Below are 18,003 nucleotides of genomic sequence, written 5' to 3'. Positions count from 1 at the left end.
CTTCAACAGAGACATGGGAAGATGGTGAGAGTTGGTGAGAAGATAAATGGAGCCAAATACAGAGCAATGTGTGAAGAAAACCTGTTGGAGTGAAAAGGACTGGAGAGTGGGGCGGAGCTTCAGCCTCCAGCAGGACAAACACCAGGGCCGCAACGGAATGGCTTAAAACTAAACACATTCATGTGGAAGAACTAAATCCAAACCAGAGTCAGTATTGGGGGGAAAAAATGTACCACTTAAATTTTAGTCCTTCAAATACCAAACTTTAAATGGGGCTAAATGGGGCCAGTGATGATGTTGCTGTGTGGCGCCAAAGTAATGTTTAAAGTACACTACAGTGTAAAATATGCAAATGTTAGCAGTCACCACACTACCCTCAATTAAATGGATACAAATATGGCCACGCGAGTAAACTGTCCTACATAAAATGACCTGCAGGAGCATGGGCGTAAATCCCTGGGGGGGGTGTCAGGGCGCCGGGACCGCCCCCCTCATCCTCCTCCCATCTTGAAAAATTTTTTTTAAAAGCCCCCCCCCCTTAAAAAAAGAAATCATAAAACAAACCTTTGCATTTAAACAATATCAATATGAAAAGGCAATAGAAACAAAGAACGAAATAAATCTTCCATTCATCTAAGAAAAAAACAAGAATGATTTTTTTTTTTAGGTCCACCCAAACCACTGTTAGAACAATGGTTCAGTCCACCTTGTAGGAGAAAGCTGAACAGCACAGGCTCCGTCGGAGCCACTGAAGTGAGAAGCTAGCTGTTAGCTGTGGCTCTACAGCACAAACAAAAAATCCTCCAGTGAGTAAATACTTAAAGCAAAAGACATGCAACACATTTTATTTACTTTCACTGCTCAATAGGGTGAAACACATTAACAATACAAAATTAGACTGCAGTTTGTTATCTTATTACTTTGGCTGAATCAAGATAAACTGCTTCATTATGCCTTAAATCAAAACTAGCTAAACAGGGGCGTGCTGTGGTGGCGTAGGGGATAGCGCGACCCAGACGCAGCCATCGCGGGTTCGATTCCCGGACCTGGTGACATTTGCCGCATGTCTTCTCCCTTTTCCTTCCCCGTTTCCTCTCAGCCTACTTTCATATAAGGGACACTAGAGCCCACAAAAGACCCCCTGGAGGGGAGAAAAAAAAACTAGCTAAACTGGCTACATTGCTTTCATATATTTACCTCTTTTTTTGGTCAAAGGTAGCCAACATTTCAACTATATTTAGCTCTCTAACTCTTACTACTTACTAGTCATTTTTGATCCTGCAGCTTGAACACAAAAACCTTTTTTTAAACCACATTTTGCATTACATTTAACTTTGACTTTGCCGCCCTCCATCCCCCCAAATTGATCTTAGGAAATCTCCCTGTTTATGGTCCCCCCCAATAATGAAATGGGATTTCCACCCCTGTGCAGCAGACTATCATATCCCCCAGTCTGGCAATGTTTTCTGTATGTCTATGAAGGTGTTTTTGCTGCGCTTAAACAAGTTAAGTCTAATCATTGTTCTGTTCTTACTGACACGTGAAAAAGTTGCTTCGAGTAGCTATAACAGAGTACAAACCAACACTGGTAAAATATAAATACTGTCAGGTGTTCCTCTAAAACCTTAGGGACTAAGAAAAAAAGCTGTTTCAGCAACGTGGTATAAAGCTAATCTTGAAATTGCTGTGTGGCTCTTTACAGAGATAAGCTTAATTAGGCTCTTAATGCAGAACTGGTTCCCCACCCCTGTGTTAGTCAGTACTTAACTATCAAGTACTGACTAACTCGGTAATTGTCTGGATGGATACTTTGTGTATCGAGTATTGAGTACAACGATCAGAACTGTATTGTAAGGTGCACTTTAGGTTTAAGATACCTTTGATCCTGTACTGTAAAAATGTTTTTTTTAAAATCCCGCAGCTTTCCACCATAAGGTCCCAGACTGAGTTCACAATCATTTTCAAAGTGTTGGTCAATATTTAACATAAGGATTTGTGAAGAAAGGAGTTACTATCTCACCTGTTGATTCTGAGTGTGTTGTGAACTTTGTCCCTTCACAGTTCCTCTTTATGAGTCGCTGAAAACAGAGAACTCCATGTCATCCTCTAAAGGTAGGCTGGCTTTTCCGTCTTTCTTCCTTCAACTGATTTACATTGCCTTTGTGCTATTTATGCATTCTTCTGCAGATGTTAGTTTTAATACTATCAGGACTTTTTGGCAAGTTCATAAAAATATATGAGTCTAGTGCCAGCTAACGCTACAAAAATGATAACAAATAGTAGCAGATACAGCACTATCTCTGTAGTGTTTTGCATTGTCATGATTTTTAATTAAAAAAAAAATATTAATCTGACACCAGCACTAGCGGTTAAAGTTTTATGGAGTGGCATTATCTAAATCAAAGTTTGATATTTAGGCCTGAGCAACAAACGCACTGCGAAGACCTTTTGTAATCACAAGATTTTCTTATTTATTTATATGTCTGTTTGTCCATAAAGTAGCTAAATACTGTCTATTAAAAACTCTAATACTGGCCCTCTTAATATTTTAGGAAAGGTTTTTAGAAGTCAATTAACCAATGATGCCACTATTTTCATGGGCAGTAAAAACGAGACCCCTTACATCTTTAAAATGATTTAGATATTTTCAAAAGCCTCTTGTTTGTGAATTGTTATGCACTCATCTGACTGAGATTTACGACATCCCAATCAAAACTTCTATCAAATATTTATTTCTGAAAATATGGGTGAAAAATGAAAAACAGAACATATGGACGGTGATAGACCCAATTTATGATTCATTACTATCCAGCTTACCATCAACATTGGAAAATTTTGTACCATTAAAAAAATAAATCAAATTAATTTCCAGATATATTTGGAAGAAAAATATACACTACATCAAGTGAAGAGATATGAGCAAATTTTTTGAGATTTTGATTTCATAAATGCTACTCTTAAAATAAATGGATTAAAATTGTGTCTGTGGTTTATGGTTTCATCTTCCCAGGTATGTATCAAATATATGTTGAGGTGTGATTTTATGATGCAACGTCTCCCTGTCAAACTTTCAGTTTCACCAACAGTGTTATTGTATTGGAAGATTTCGTACAATCATAATTTTACATCATACATTTCACCCATATGTAATGACTGTAATATCACTGTCATTGTTTGATTAGGATTGGATGACAAAAGATGTTTGGTCAGTAATACGCCAGTCGACAAGTATATGGCTAACTTTTGTTTTATGATGCTTTCTGTTGTAAATACAAATAAACAAATCAAAGCTTATTTAAGCTTATTATTAATGCCATTCCTAAACGTGCTGCATTATGTTTGGTTCTAGGTGCTTTGGCTCAGTAAAAACTGTTCCTTGTTTACCAGAGTCTCATTGTCATGTTCCACCAGGACACCAGGATGTGATGGACTGTCCACGGTAAGTCCACAATTTAGTCTTTGAATAATCCGCCACCTCTTTAACTGTGCAAACATTTTTATAAATAAATGCTTCAGTAATTTGTTTTGTCAAGAAATGAAGACGTTCGGGTTGTTTCTTTCAAAACCTCTCCGATATACATTGTGTTCAGAGACCTGTTTGTGTTGTACTGGTATTGCTGTGAGACTTCAGTACATTTGGCTCTGCTGTCGTTTAGGTCTTACAGAAACTCCCACTGAAGGAGTTTCTTATAGGAGAAACTCACTTCCATTATATTTGGCAACGTACTTCTCTTACAGATGTAGGATAGGAGTATTGGAGAAGTTCCTGTAAGACAGGTAAAATCATATTGGATGATTCATGATTTGTAAAAATTGTAGACACCAAAATCCTTGAATCTTTACCTCTGCCTTTTTCCGGAAGGTTCTCTCTTTATTTGCTGCCACTTGGTGCTTTTTAGAAATCACTGTGTACCATTTTATTTTTATGATGTGTCCATTTCCTTTTGAACTAAATGGCTTCTTCAGTCTTGCTGACATCAGGGCATGAATGGCACAGAATTTCCATTTATAAAGCTATAAAAGATGGTGATGGCAGAAGGCAGGAAGGTCCTCCTGAAGCAGTCTGTATTACAGTAAACTTGAAGAAGCCTCTGCCTGAAGAACCTCTGTTTTTCTATGATGGTCTCATGAACAGAATGCTGAGGGTTCTCCATAATTTTCTTCATTTTATGTAAAATACTTCTTTGCATCATCATCCCTAGTCTACAGAATAAAGTCAGCCTTTTGTAAGAGGCTGTTGAGCCTCTTACAAAAGTATATTGATATTATACATCAATAAATTCTACCAGTATTTGAAAATATTTTCAAAAATATTTTTTGTGACACCTAACGTTTTATGTGGTTATCTGGCCCAATTTTATCATTTCGTATATTTTTTTATTTTAGTTTTACCTTCAACCCAAAGGAGGGGATTGATAATCCGGCTCTGATCATCACTGATGATTTAGGTGAGTGTTGTTGTGTTTTTTGTTCTTTAATCACATTTTAGTGCGAGAGCAATGTTACTTATTCAACTGTATGTCCAGAACCTGACCTGTGCATGGTACCCCGCCTCTGTCAGCTGAAGCGTGTGGAGGCTCAGAGCTTTGGCTTTCACTTACACATGGAACAGAACAACCATGGCATCGTAATTAGAGAAGTGGAACCTTGGAGTCCTGCAGAGCACTGTGGCCTCAGAGGCGGAGAGCGACTGCTGGAGGTCAATGAGACATATGTGGGCAACATGGACTTTTTCAAGGTGAGTGTCCAGAAACCAGCTCATATGTTCCCCGCAGATGATGGGGAATATATAACTAACATATTATGTAATATACAGACACAATCCGTAGAAGTTTGGAGAGCATGATGCTGGAAGATAAACGGTATAGAGATCTTTTCAGAACTTTTTTTCCACCATCTGTCCTGCTAAAGACATTCTTAGGCTCACTAAAAGTCCTCACTACTTCCAACATTTTGTCATGATATGAGCACCAAGGTGCTTTGTGAATACATTTTCTCTTACTGAAGCAACATTCTAAGAAAATCTTAGAATTCCAGAAATTCTAAGAATTGTCCTGAAACGACGTCTCTAGGATTCTCTAGAACACAGGCCCTGATTTGTATGTGTTCTTCAGTCCTGTCTATCATCCAATATCTGGCTTTCTGTGAACTTATTCTTAGTGTTGACTCAAATGGCAATGTCCCAATATTTTTGAGTCTCGGGAGATGGATGTGAGTTGGCAGAGAAAGAGAGACAAGTCTCAATATTATTCAAGAACGATAAGTGACAGGGATGCTACAGTATATACACCACTTTCCTTCTTTGACCTCCAGTCCCCATCCTGTCAGATCTCTATCAAAGGATGGGACAGGTGGACAGATAATCAGAAAAAGATGAAGAGATCTATCTGAAAAGATCTCAGGGCTCTTAGAACTTGAATTGATAACATGTTGAGTTAACTCCATATCTGATATGTTCTCTGTAAGTAGATGTTTGCTGTTGTTTTCATTTTTTGTGTTTGTATTTGTTAGTCTGGTTTAGTGTTTGTTTATTTTTCATATAGCTGCCTGTAAATATTGTGTAGATTAGTTTTATTCAAATTATGGCTCCAGGGTACATTTCTCTTAGGACTTGTCTTCTGACAGGAACAAGTTACAGCACTCAGACAGCGATTAACTCTTTTTTTTTATGCGAAAACATGTAGTGGAAAAAAATTTGTCAGACTGATAATTAGATTTTTGTAATGAATAGCAAAATACATGTCACATTGCAATATGTGAATTAGGAATTAATTATCAGGAATTAATCATTGTTATTTTTGCTCTAGTGTTTTTGGAGCAGCGCGGCTCCACTAGGCCAAACTAGCCGATTATTTGAGTCAGCCAGCAGGTCCTGATCTCTGAGTAGCCGTCCTGTCATGTTCCCCATTCTGTTGTCTGTGTGTAGTAGCTGTATGTAAGACATAAAGTGCATAATTTATGTATTTTCCTTCATCTTTCTCAGGTTGTGAGAAAGATCCAGTCATGTGGCTTAGACTTGTTTCTTCTGGTGCTACGGAGGGAAGAGTATGAGCAGGTACTGCATGCTAATGATAAACTGATAAAGGCCTGGTTGGATTGGATTATTTTCAAATAAAGGCCACTAGAGCTGGAAAAACAAAATCGATTAATAAAAAATGTTAACACAACCTTTTTTTCTTTTACATACAAAAGTCCTGAACCTTTGTTGCATGTTTGTATTACACTTGTAAATCTGGCACACAAGCTATATCCACAAAGTGTGATGGACAACAGAGCTGCTTCTTGGACCACGACAGCGGTCTGAACAGTCACTTGTGGCTAGAACGCCATAAATTACCACAAGTTTCTCTCTGATGTGTGTTATTTCACCCAACAAACTCCAATGAATGCTAACAAGTTAATGAAGCTGTGTCCCAAAAGACAAAAACATCACAGGTTGCATAGAAAGTCATAAGTTTCTATGCAACACAAACACAACCAATTATTCTAATGGCACCAGAGTGAAAATAAGAGTAAAGTCATCTAGGGCAGGAGATATTGCCCAGGTCTCCTAAATGCCACATTTGAAGCAATCATGAGTTTAAAGAGAGTGGACACACAAGCTCAAAGACATTAGAGAAAAAAACGAGACAGAGCAGGGCTATGATTGCAAGCTTGGCACTGCTAACGTTGAGTTAATGAAAGAATGCACTATGCGGATTTCAAAGTTGGAAAACATAAACAGCTATTCAAAGAGAACAATTAACTCAGAGAAGAAGGATGAGAACATCAGAAGAACATTGGGAAAGTCTCACAGAAGATTGTTCCTGAGTTGGACTCGAAAACGGACAATCCTGTGAATGGGGAAAAAGAAAACAACAGAAACAGCAATGTGATTATCTGATTTGCCCAAAGGCAAATGTTTCGTACATGGAGAAAAGACGCACATTTTGTTTAGAAACTGGTTGTCTGGGTAGCTGTAGTTGTAACAGACTCAACAAGAGGCAGTTGCCATGGTTATTCAGATACGTAGTGGGACCTTTACAGGTATTTATACTAATATGCATATGCATTTGGGAGGGGGGCGGGGGGGGGGATAAACATTTGCAGCTGCGCCCTGCACATGTGAACACAATGTCCACATTGCCCACATCTACTCTGACTGTAGATGGTTTGCTGCAGGATGACTGCGCGAGACCGAATGCAGTTCTTAAGAAGCAGGACAAGCTCACAGCAGCACTCACTTCTCACGCAGATCAGTGTGAGAAGTGACTGCTATAAATGTCTCCAATAACACAGATTTATTGCGTTAGTTCAACAAATTTAGAGCAACTAAGTCCTTAAGTTTGCAACTGTGTTTTCCCTTGTCCTGACCACAGTCCCTCTAATACATCTCCACAGACTTGAACGTACAGTACACTCAATGTCTCTTAGCATAGCCCATATTGGTGGAACTTTTCAAAGTTTTCAAAATTTGACAGGTTGTGCTTCCAGGAGGTTAGTAACACTGACTAGTTCTTGGGATGGGAGGATGGATGGATGGTAATTTATCTAGGAAAACTGCCAATATAGTTATAGAAACCCATAATTTAGATACCCATAGATATCAGCTACAGGTTTTATTTGCAGAAAGAATTTGTATGTCATGATGGAAAATCACCTTCGCTTCTTCAAAACTTGAAAATTACTGGGAAAGACAGATGTTATACAAGTCCTACTAGTTGAGTGACTACCATTGTACTGATCTGACCATGTTTAAACCTGATGATTGACTAAGTCTTTAGTAGGGTTGATTTAACTTCATTTAGCAAAAGCATATTTGGAATTGGAAAAACTAAGTAATTATATGTGAGTTATTGTCACTGCACAGTCTGTAATCTTCATTTTCTACTGTGCTGAATCCTCCTGTTGTGCCTTATCAGGCAGTGGTCATGGATTTAGACCTACAACAGCTTGCCAAAGCCACCAAAGGAGACAGGTGGACTCGCCCAAGACTGTGTCACATCACCAGACATCCAGACCATGGACTGGGGATGACTATCATACCAATTACTGGTAACTTCCACTCAAGTTTTGACAATTGTGTTTGTTGGCATCCTCAGATAACAACAAGCACACTTTGTGATCTCTGTTCTTCTAAGACGATGCAAGGGTATTTATTTCAGTTGTCTTTTGTCTGTCCATTGTCCCTTTGTCTTAAGTTGATCTAAATGTTTCTTGCTTATTACACTGCTTTCCTTATGATTGTGTTCTGTATTCAAAAACAGAAAAAGTTTACCGTTTTCCTACAGCAAGATTTTTATTAACAGAACTTGTAATTAAAAATCATATTTATTGGTTCACCTTGACTTTCCTGGAATTCTGTTGCTTAAGGTTATTAGTAGAGCGTACTTACCATACAATTTCTTGTGAACGTCATGGTAACACATGGTTGTGTCAGAAGGTCAGAGGGGTCGATACATGGTGAACACGGTATCTGATGGTCCAGCAGAGAAAGCTGGTGTCCACTTTGGAGACATTTTGATCTGGATCAATGGAGTCTCTGTGTCAGGGCTCACAACCACCAATCTGAACAGAATTGTAGGTATATCCTGCCCTCAGTAATATCTGACATGGTTCATTGGTTGACTAGGAGTCTTCTAAGATTGTTTTAAGATTGTGTGTTTGGTTATCAGGTAAAGAAGAGTGGGAACTCGGTGACAGTGCTGGTAATTGACAGTGACAGCGAGTCCTGTTATCTCAGGCGGAGGATGCCCATCCTTCCTACCCTGGCAGAAAGTAACAACCTTCCCTACTATGCTAAGAACTTACATTTGCTGAAAAGACCTGATGGATTTGGTTTTTTGCTAAGGCAAGAGAGAGTGGAACCCCCACAAAAGATAGGTGAGTAACACAGGAAATAACAATCCACTCCTGCAATCTGTCCCTGAGATTAACATGAACTTACCCCTTTATAGAAACTCATACAGTCAGCTGATGAAATAACCTCAGGATTTTTTTAGATTGCCATTTTCTTCTCACATTTTCCATCAGTTATTCTGATTTGACTCAACCACTACAGAAAGCTACCAAAGAAATAACACTTTTAAACTCCAGTTACAAAAGTGAAACCCTCTTTATAACATTTCTGTGTTCACCTAAAATTGTTCTAGGTGCTTTCTGATTTTGACATCCTTGCCTTCCATAAGCTTGGTGCTAACTTTTTTTTTAACACTGTTGTAATCACTTCAAATCTTACTGAAACTGTTCAGTACAAGCTAGAAAAATGTTGTGTCGTAATTATGATTGGGTAAACAACAAAGAAAACGGCACATTATGTCAGTGACCTCAAACACTTCACCCTGATAAATTTACAAACAGAGCAAATGTACGTCCAATAAACACCTGTTGTTCTTCATCCACAAATGCCAGCTCATGTACTGAGAGAAGTGGATGTGGGGAGCGCAGCAGAGGAAGCAGGTATGGAGGATGGCGAACTGCTGCTGGCTGTTAATGGTGACCCTGTTGAGTCCTTGGAACACGAGGAAATTGTCAGACTGATAAGAAAGAGTGGTGACAAAGTCACACTGACATCTATGTCTGTACAAGGAAGAAAATATTACAGAGAGGTAGGTAAAATAATATTAAATATTGTAAAACAACTTCTATATTTAGTTAGAATTTCTCCACTCTGTCAGTTAGGAGTGCCTCCTCTCTTGTTCCATGAAGAGTATTCTCTCAACTGCAACAACACAATGAGCAATCAGGATGAACGGGATACAGTCCACCTTGATCAATCTGGAAACATAATCCCAAAGGTATGTAAACAGTAGCTGAAGTATTTGTTTCTGAAGTGACGTTTGGGCCTGAGGGCTGTCAGAGCTCCAGTGGCAGCTCATCGAAAGTTGACTGATCAAGTAAGCCTAGTAAAACAGAGATACCTCTGCAACATGTCAACCACTGACTGATTTTATACCTATAAAAATAAAGTTTGCTCAAATGTTCTCAATTCCATTCCACCAGCTTTTTGTACACGTCTCAATTTTGGCTAAATCATGTCCATGTTTAGGTATTTAAGCACTAGATAACTCTTTATTTTCAAAGGCCCCAGATATCACTTAAAATGGTGATAGTTAGCTTAAAGCGATCCAATATATTATAGCTGATATGACAGTTAATCATTTTTACAATCAGCAATTATAACTTTGTTTAAAATTAGCCCAAATTATTTCAAAGTGTAGTTTTTTATATATTTTTTTCCAGTTCATTTTGTCGGTATTTTTTTTCCTTATCCCTTGGCCTTTTTGTGTCTGTTTTCTATGCTCAGGACTCGTATTTATTTTGAGCAATTATTCAGTTTTATATTTTGCTCCTTTCTTGTTGATCACTGGTGTCATTGGCGCCATTGTGCTATTCACATTAATTCTTTGAAAAACAGTATGCATGAATTATCTGTTGTTTTTCCAGCTATCAGAGAGAACAGAGGATGTTTTTCTGTGATGAGGAAGACGTGACCAAAGGTGATCAGCAGTTGGAGGAGGAACCTGGACGGGTCAGCAGAAGTCAATGTGTCAGGATGTAAATGTAATGTTTGGAATTTGCCTGTTCAGGAGAAGGCGTTAAATGAATCATTGCAGTACAGTCATCTCGTTTAGTAGCATATGTCTACATTGTTTTCTAATATCATATTCAGTAGAAAAGATATTATGCAGAAAAATAATAAAGGCCGATGTCAATTCTCATTATATACTGCATTTGCATGAACTGATCAACGACCTTTTAAACATCGGAACAAACATCTTATTTGTTGGTTCCTACAGTGCTGGAATTAGACGATTTCTTTAAAATGTTAAAATGTGTTTTTTTTCTTCGTTTTAAGTGATTTTAACAATTGAAAAACCCAGAAGGGTTTTTTTAAACACTACATAAAATTGGCATTAAAACTGTAATGGTGTATGTTTATGTATATGTACTTGGGGAAACCAGAAGTTTTTCTTATTATTGTAGCATATGGCAAATAGAAATACGTTTGTATTTGCAAAATTGGCCAAACCAAAACAAGAGAAGTTTGGTTAGATTTAACTACAGACTGAGAAAAAAGGAACATGTGTCTTTCTATTTGGTGCATGTAAACTTCTGGTTTCAACTGTTATTATATGTATTTTATTTCTAGAGCAGAGTTGTGGAAAAGAAGAGATGACATTATTAAAAAGTCATATTTATTGCCAGTATTTTCCAGATGAAAAGGTTTCTGTAAATATAACTTTCTAAACAGTTTTCAGATGCATTATTTAATGAACCGCAAATTGTATTTAAGGTATATCTGATTAAAACACCAAATATCAAAACTGTGATTGCAATGGTTCTGTAATCGCTTATTTAAAGTCTAAATATTGTAAAAAAAAAAAAAAAAAAAAAATACTTCACATAGAAGCACATAGCAAAAAATATGAAAAATAGGAGATGTAATCTACTAAAAGTTTTCATACAGGTCGGGAAGGGAAAGCACTAACCACCAGCAGCTGAGTTCATTCCTGAGAAAAGTTCCCCTCTTTTCCAAAAGTAAAGAAGTAAAGCACAGTTTGAACATCAAGCGTCAGCTAGCATCTCATAACATCTGCCTTGCTGTTTTTCACAAGTTGTAATGGCAAACAAATTTCAGAATGTCAAACTATAGTTTAAAAGTTTGTCTCAAAGTCTGTCTCAAATATTCCAAATAATATAGCATACTAATTTAGGCTTCATTACAATGTTGATGTACTTCATATTTTGTAGCTAGCAGTTAGCTCGCTAAGCTAGGTCTTTTCTTACCTTCATAGCTGCGGATATTCTTCATGGAAGAACTTGTATCCATTCATTCTCACGTATATTGCTGCGTGAATTCACCGCTGCAATTTCCTCCGCATCGGAGAAAGAAAATGCTGGCAAATTAAGTAAGGATGTTGACGGGGCGTGCTGTGGTGGCGCAGGGGGTTAGCACGCCCCATGTTTGGCGGACGTCGCGGGTTCTACTCCCGGTCCCGACGACCTTTGCCGCATGTCTTCCACCATCGTTCCTGTCTGCCTACTGTAGAAAAAATACGAGCCACTAGCGCCGCAAAAACTCAACGGAGAAAAAAATGAAAAGAAAAAAAAAAGTAAGGATGTTGAAAAGAGAGACGTTTTACCTTTTACTTACATAAACTCAGTAAAACAGAGAGTGTCCCAGCACAAGTAGACACAGCTTCCGGTTGTCGTGAAAAAGGTCTAATGATACTGACCCTTTGCAACTACAACATTTAATCTCTCAAGGCGTCATGACGGATGTGAGGAACTGGAACAAAGAGTTGTTTGTTCTTTGCCAGTGTAGCCATGGCTCCTACTTGTTCAAGTTGAGCTAATTTGTCTGTGAACGCAACACATCTAGTTGAGGATCATAGACAGTGGTATTTACAAAGGTTTTGAAATAGCTAGCTTAGAAACAGACCAGGTGTTGATCAAATTGCTGACCCACGTTCCTGTATGAGCATCATAAATTCACATCACATGATTTATATCACTGTCATAAACAGACTTGCAAGCGAACACAAGACTAGATGCTAATCTGTTTTTTATAGATATTAGGTTACATGATGGTGGAGCATTTCCTCCATAGTTACTAATGGCTAGATACGTACCTTCTCCATAATGTGGTATATTTTACATCTTTTTGATCATATGTACTTATAAAGCCTTAATCTTCTTACCTTGTAAAAATTATTCATTCCAAATCCGTAATTATGGGCTGACAGTCCTTATGGTACATGGATGCTATCCATCATCCTCATTATAAGTTATAGAATAAAATAGCAAGTTTGGTTTGCATACATGTCCATTTGTGCAACTAACCACTCGTTGACCTTTTTTAAGGTAAAATCAACTAAATAAAAGCAACATTTACAATTTACTATTTTTTATTCCATTCTTTAGATGGAATAGATACCATATTTATTTCTTGATTTAAGTGCTAGAACTGTAAATCTGACAATAATATGCACCATAATGCCATGCTAGTTTTGGCAATTTTTACTTTTTTCACCTGTGTTTGGAGATCTGGCACATGGCTCCTGACCAGAGAAGGATCTGCACCTTGCAGACTGACCCAACGTTCCAAGTGGACTTTGGAAGTGATGTTGGTGTCACCTGAGAGGGTACCACAGCTCTGGAAACCTCGAGTCATATCTGTTCCAAAGACTCCCCTTAAAGGACTCCCAACAGCTGCAGGCCAGTGGCTCTAAAATCCCACCTGACGAAGACCCTCAAACGACTGGGCCTTGTGCAGCCGTGCCACCTGGTGAGTGCATCGCTGGACCCACTTCAGTTTGCCTATCAGCCTGGAACTGGGGTGGATGATGCCATTGTTTTTCAACTTCTCCACTGCCTTCAACACCTTTGGACCCAAGAGTAGAAGATCCTGGGCTAGCTACGCACCAGGCATCGCTGGAAAACCACATTGTTGTAGGAAAAAAAACAGGCTGTACCAAGCTGAGGTAAGATCCAGAAGTGATGCAGCATCAAAGAACAGCAGCAACAGGTAAGAAAAAGAAGGCCAGTAAAGTTATACAAAATTTTTGTCAAACTTTGGTCACTTGGCGAAACGGCAGCCAAGCGTGCTGGTATCCTCTCACATCCATTGGCTGAAGGGCCTTCAGTCACGCTCATAAAAGACAAGAACTAAATGGTGTTTAGTCTTTAAATTAACCTCTGAACTCATCATTCAGGTAGAATATTGTTCAATTCTGAAATATTCTCTGGTAATTTAACAATTAATGATCAGCAAACATTTTCAGAGCTACATGGGCCCAGCAAATCAAAACATGAAAAAAATAAAATAAAAAAAAGAGGACAGTCATTTTCTATCAATTCCAATTCTCAATACTGAACTTTGAATCTTGGCTTTTACTCCCTTCCTCTCACAGAGTGAAAACCCTCAGGAAATGCTTGGAAAGCAGCACTTTGAAAAACTTCGATTCAAATGTCAAAGAGGCAATAAAGCGAATGAACGTAGTAGCTTGAATAAACAGTCAGCTGTTTAATTATTCTCATCTCCATGAATTTAAAAAGGGATAAGTAACTCAAGGTCAGTGAGATCAAGAGGTAGAGACTGAAACAGGGAACCCTTTATACATATTCACACAGTGTTGCTCCAAGAACATCATTAAAAACAATAACAAAAGACATATCCTTGGATATTTGTACATCTCTGTGGTATATACATCATGTATTCTCTGCCTAATACTGTACTTACAAGATTTTTTTAAAAAATCTAAATATATAGATATACATTTGTAGATTTAAAAAATAAAATCAAACTCCAAAGCCTCTAAAATAGGCAGGCTAATACAGTTTCAATACAGTGATATTGATTAAGCAGAGTTGCTTTTCTATTTACTATTAACACAGTTACTCAAAGTGTGAGGATCACATGCAAACCAATACTACATTACAACTGTAAAAGTATATCACACGTACGTTATATGAGAGTATTTGTAATGAATACGCGCTATATAAATAAGATGAACTCAAACTGAATTATTTATTCTCTACAGTGATCTTTTGACAATATGGAAAACTATTATGGTGAAAATCTTCACTCAAGTACTTGTCACTCATCAACAGTGATCTGCATGAATAGGATATATGGAGCTAATCTGCACATAGTTCTTAATTACAATAGGTAGAATAGAGACTGTATCAGTACATTATGAGTACATTCTGGTACTGCAGCGTAAAGGAGTCTGGATTTTTTTTTTACCTCATCAGGATTGGAGTCTGGATAGCAACATGGGCTGCCCACAGGGAAGCATCGACAAAAAAGAAATACAAACCTAAAACAGGTTAGACACCAAACATGACTTAGGAAAAACAGGAAGAACAGTCAACTGCAAAAAAGTCACAGGACTGTAAAGAAGTGTAGTGAAGCCAAGTTCACAGTGGACCACAGAGCAAGCTCAGTGATTCTCTGCTCTTCAGCTGTTGCCGAGTAGAAAGCAGCTGGATTTAATCTCTTGGTTTTAAAGACTGTTCGACTATCCAAGAGCGTTGTTTAGTTCTAATGATTAATGGGGTTAATAAAGAGCAGCAAGTACAATCCCAGACTTACTGACTTGTTGAAGTCACCCACTTCATTTAATTTCCTCCCAAAGGGTCAATCACACTAATAGGGTTGTTACACATTTCATTCATTATGCAATTTTATACGTTTAACACTCGATTTTCATATAATCAGATATTCATTTCCAACCAGTGATACACAGTAAATTGAGCAGTGTGGAAACACTAATAAAGTTCATTTCAACACTGAGCCAGAAAGCATGTGGTCCCGCCCTGTACAGTGTTAAAGATACACTGATCAGTGTTAACTTTTCAGAGTTGATTTCACTCTGACTAGTTAAATTGAGTAAACTTCATTAACAACATCAATTGTTAATATATTTTCGCTCTATGGAGATACATAAACACTTGCAGTGTTACTTTTCAAGTGTTATTCTAACTAATATCCAATAGTGTCAGACAACAAGCTGCCGGATTGTAGTGACAGCAGTCTGACAGAAGCAAGGCTGCAGTTTTGCACCATCAGCCCAACACCAAGACCAGTGTCCTGCTCAGGGACACAAACGTCAAGGGCAGGTGGAGCGGGAATTGAACCAGCAATCGACCAATTGCAGAGCGAACTCCCACCACAGTCATCCCCTGAATAATATATTTCTGTGCTAAACCCATTTCTGTAAAATTACATATTTCTGTGATAAACTTAATTAACTGATAAGACATGGAAGATGTCTTTATCCTACTAATATTTATCTTAAATATTTTATGTTGAGTTTTAGCTGTATATCTGAGAAATATTTAGAGTAAATATTTGAAGTTATTGTTGATTTCAATAAATGTATATGATGAATAGGTTTATAGTAAATTGTATATGATTACATTAGATTTTTTTACACTGAGTTTGGAGAATTTTCAGTAACACTGGCTAATGGTGTTACATTAACTCCAAGAGTGAAAAGTTGCAGTGCAATGAGTAAATTTTATATATATATATATATATATATGTATATATATAAGTGTTTTTACTGAATATTTACACCAACACTGTGCTCAATAAGGCAATAAGGAGGCATTTTACACTCACTGCTAAATTCACTCTTATTTGATACTTGGGAGTTTACTGTGCAACATCATCACTGAACTTCTGACTTGACAGAAGGGACCTTTTATTTATTTTTTTTCAACTGCATAATTCACAGAAGCATCAATGCTTTTTTGGGGTTCATACCCAAGGAGTGAAAATAAAATGCAGATTTAGTAAAAATGCTCATTTCTATTTTTCAAAGCAGTGTAGGTAGCTTCAGATTTTAAAACATTTGTATAATGATGCATTTTCACACACTTTTTTAAGTGCCACCTTGCAAATGATACTCTAAATCCATAGTTTAAGGCTGCACACTAACCCTAAAAGTTACAAACTATACAATAGAGATCTTACTCCTCTAGACAATTTGTAACTCAAGGATCACAAGATCATAATGTTATTGTCAACCAAGTTGTTGGATGTTATTGTCTACTTGGTGATGGAAGTGCAGGGGCTGGTTTGTGGAACAGAATTTCTTCTTGGGGTCAATAAAGTCTAAATTCCTAAATGACTATAGAAGCCACATTAAAAACCACTTAGATTTTATTTTTTCTGTAAAAACCTGAGAAACCAGATTGTGGGCCTGTAACTCACTCCAACACAAAACTTTAGACATATTGGTTCAAGAACCAAGACATTAAATTGAGCTGCTCTCTAATCAAGCACAAGCATTGAAAAGGCTGTCAGGGCCATGTGGGACCGGAAGGCAACGAGGTTTACACAAAACACTGTGATTGGTTGACCAATGAATGAGCGTTGCTGTGGGGCCAGGCGCAACGGCAACATTGAGCTCCAGCTGTGCTTCCTCAGCTGGGCTCCTTCCTCATTCCTCCTGCATTTGTTCTGGGGCAGGTAAAGGGTTAATCATGTTCATTCAAAGTGAAACATCGACACTGAAATTATTTTACCACTTTTTCACAGTAGTGTGACAAAGTGTTTGCCCTTCCTCATATCCTTTTTTTTTTTTTGCATCTTTGTCTCACTTCAAACCAAACCAATTTCAATATAAGTCAAAGACAATGCAAGCAACAACCTCCCCCCCAAAAAAGCACTTGTGAAAAGTATTTTGAAAGGGAAAACAATCCAAACCTTCAAGGTTTGGATTGTAACACTGTGTGAAAAAGTGATTGCTCCACCCACCATCGCATGGTTTATCACTGTTTCAATCAGGATCATCGTTTCAATCAAGACATCACTTTGTCAGGCAGTATTTCACTGACAAAGTGAAGTACACCAAATGATCCTCAAAGGCTAAACATCATGCAGAGATCCACAGAAATTCAGGTACAACAATAAGAAAGAAAATAATTGAGATCAATCAGTCTGAGAAGGGTTACAAAGTAGATTTTAAAGTCTTTGGACTCCAGTGAACCACAGCAAGAGCCGTCATCTGTTATCCACACAGTGGTGAGGCTTCCAACAACCAAATTTACCCCAAGAGCACAGTGGTGACTCATCCAAGAGGTCACAAAACGCTCAACAACATCCAAATAACTGCATGCTTCCCTTGCCACACATAAGGTCAGAGGTCATGCTTCCATCATGAAAAAAAAAGAGACTGGACAAAAAGGGCCTGCCTGGCAGAGTTCCCCAATGAAAACCACTGCTGGGCAAAAAGAATATTAAGAATGGTCTTTGAAACATTCTGTAGAATTATGAGACCAAAAGTAAAACTCTTTTCAGACGTGTTCAAGTAACACTGCATTTCAGAAAAAGAACAGTAGAGCATGGTGGTGGTAGAGTGATGCTCTGGGGCTGTTTTACTGCTTCAGAATCTGGTGAACTCGCTGGGATAAACAGAGTTTACCAAAACATCCCAAAGGAGAAAGTTCGGCCATCTGAAGCTGAAACCAACGCTGGTTCTGCAGCAGGACAACGACCCACAACACGGC

The 18,003-nt window shown here is 37.9% G+C and overlaps 1 protein-coding gene across 3 annotated transcripts; it reads left to right on the top strand.

Annotated features, from left to right (window-relative positions):
- The first annotated feature begins 1,940 nt into the window (after positions 1-1,940).
- Positions 1,941-11,312, top strand: LOC106699874 (Na(+)/H(+) exchange regulatory cofactor NHE-RF3). 3 transcript variants are annotated; one of them, XR_002754298.1, is made up of 11 exons: positions 1,941-2,112; positions 3,350-3,439; positions 4,387-4,448; positions 4,527-4,738; positions 5,984-6,055; positions 7,902-8,034; positions 8,420-8,559; positions 8,655-8,862; positions 9,391-9,587; positions 9,661-9,776; positions 10,426-11,312. XR_002754298.1 is itself a non-coding variant. In XM_023350801.1 (11 exons), the coding sequence occupies exons 2-11, from the start codon at positions 3,426-3,428 to the stop codon at positions 10,456-10,458; spliced, it is 1,188 nt and encodes a 395-aa protein (XP_023206569.1). In that variant the 5' UTR covers positions 1,962-2,112; positions 3,350-3,425; the 3' UTR covers positions 10,459-11,312. The 3 variants fall into 3 exon arrangements, 2 of the variants coding, with proteins under 2 accessions (XP_023206569.1, XP_023206568.1); XM_023350801.1 differs by having other exon boundaries at positions 1,962-2,112; positions 8,423-8,559; positions 9,657-9,776; XM_023350800.1 differs by having other exon boundaries at positions 1,962-2,112; positions 9,657-9,776.
- The last annotated feature ends 6,691 nt before the right edge of the window (positions 11,313-18,003 follow it).

This window comes from Xiphophorus maculatus, chromosome 18 (assembly GCF_002775205.1).
Source record: "Xiphophorus maculatus strain JP 163 A chromosome 18, X_maculatus-5.0-male, whole genome shotgun sequence".
Lineage (NCBI taxonomy): Eukaryota > Metazoa > Chordata > Actinopteri > Cyprinodontiformes > Poeciliidae > Xiphophorus > Xiphophorus maculatus.
This window is presented reverse-complemented; position numbering and strand designations above follow the sequence as displayed.

What these genes read in the sequence shown, in the direction of transcription:
- LOC106699874 (XM_023350800.1), top strand. An exon ending in GCAACATGGACTTTTTCAAG is followed by an intron (nt 4,739 to 5,983) that starts GTGAGTGTCCAG and finishes CATCTTTCTCAG; the next exon opens with GTTGTGAGAAAGATCCAGTC. An exon ending in CTGGAAACATAATCCCAAAG is followed by an intron (nt 9,777 to 10,425) that starts GTATGTAAACAG and finishes TTGTTTTTCCAG; the next exon opens with CTATCAGAGAGAACAGAGGA.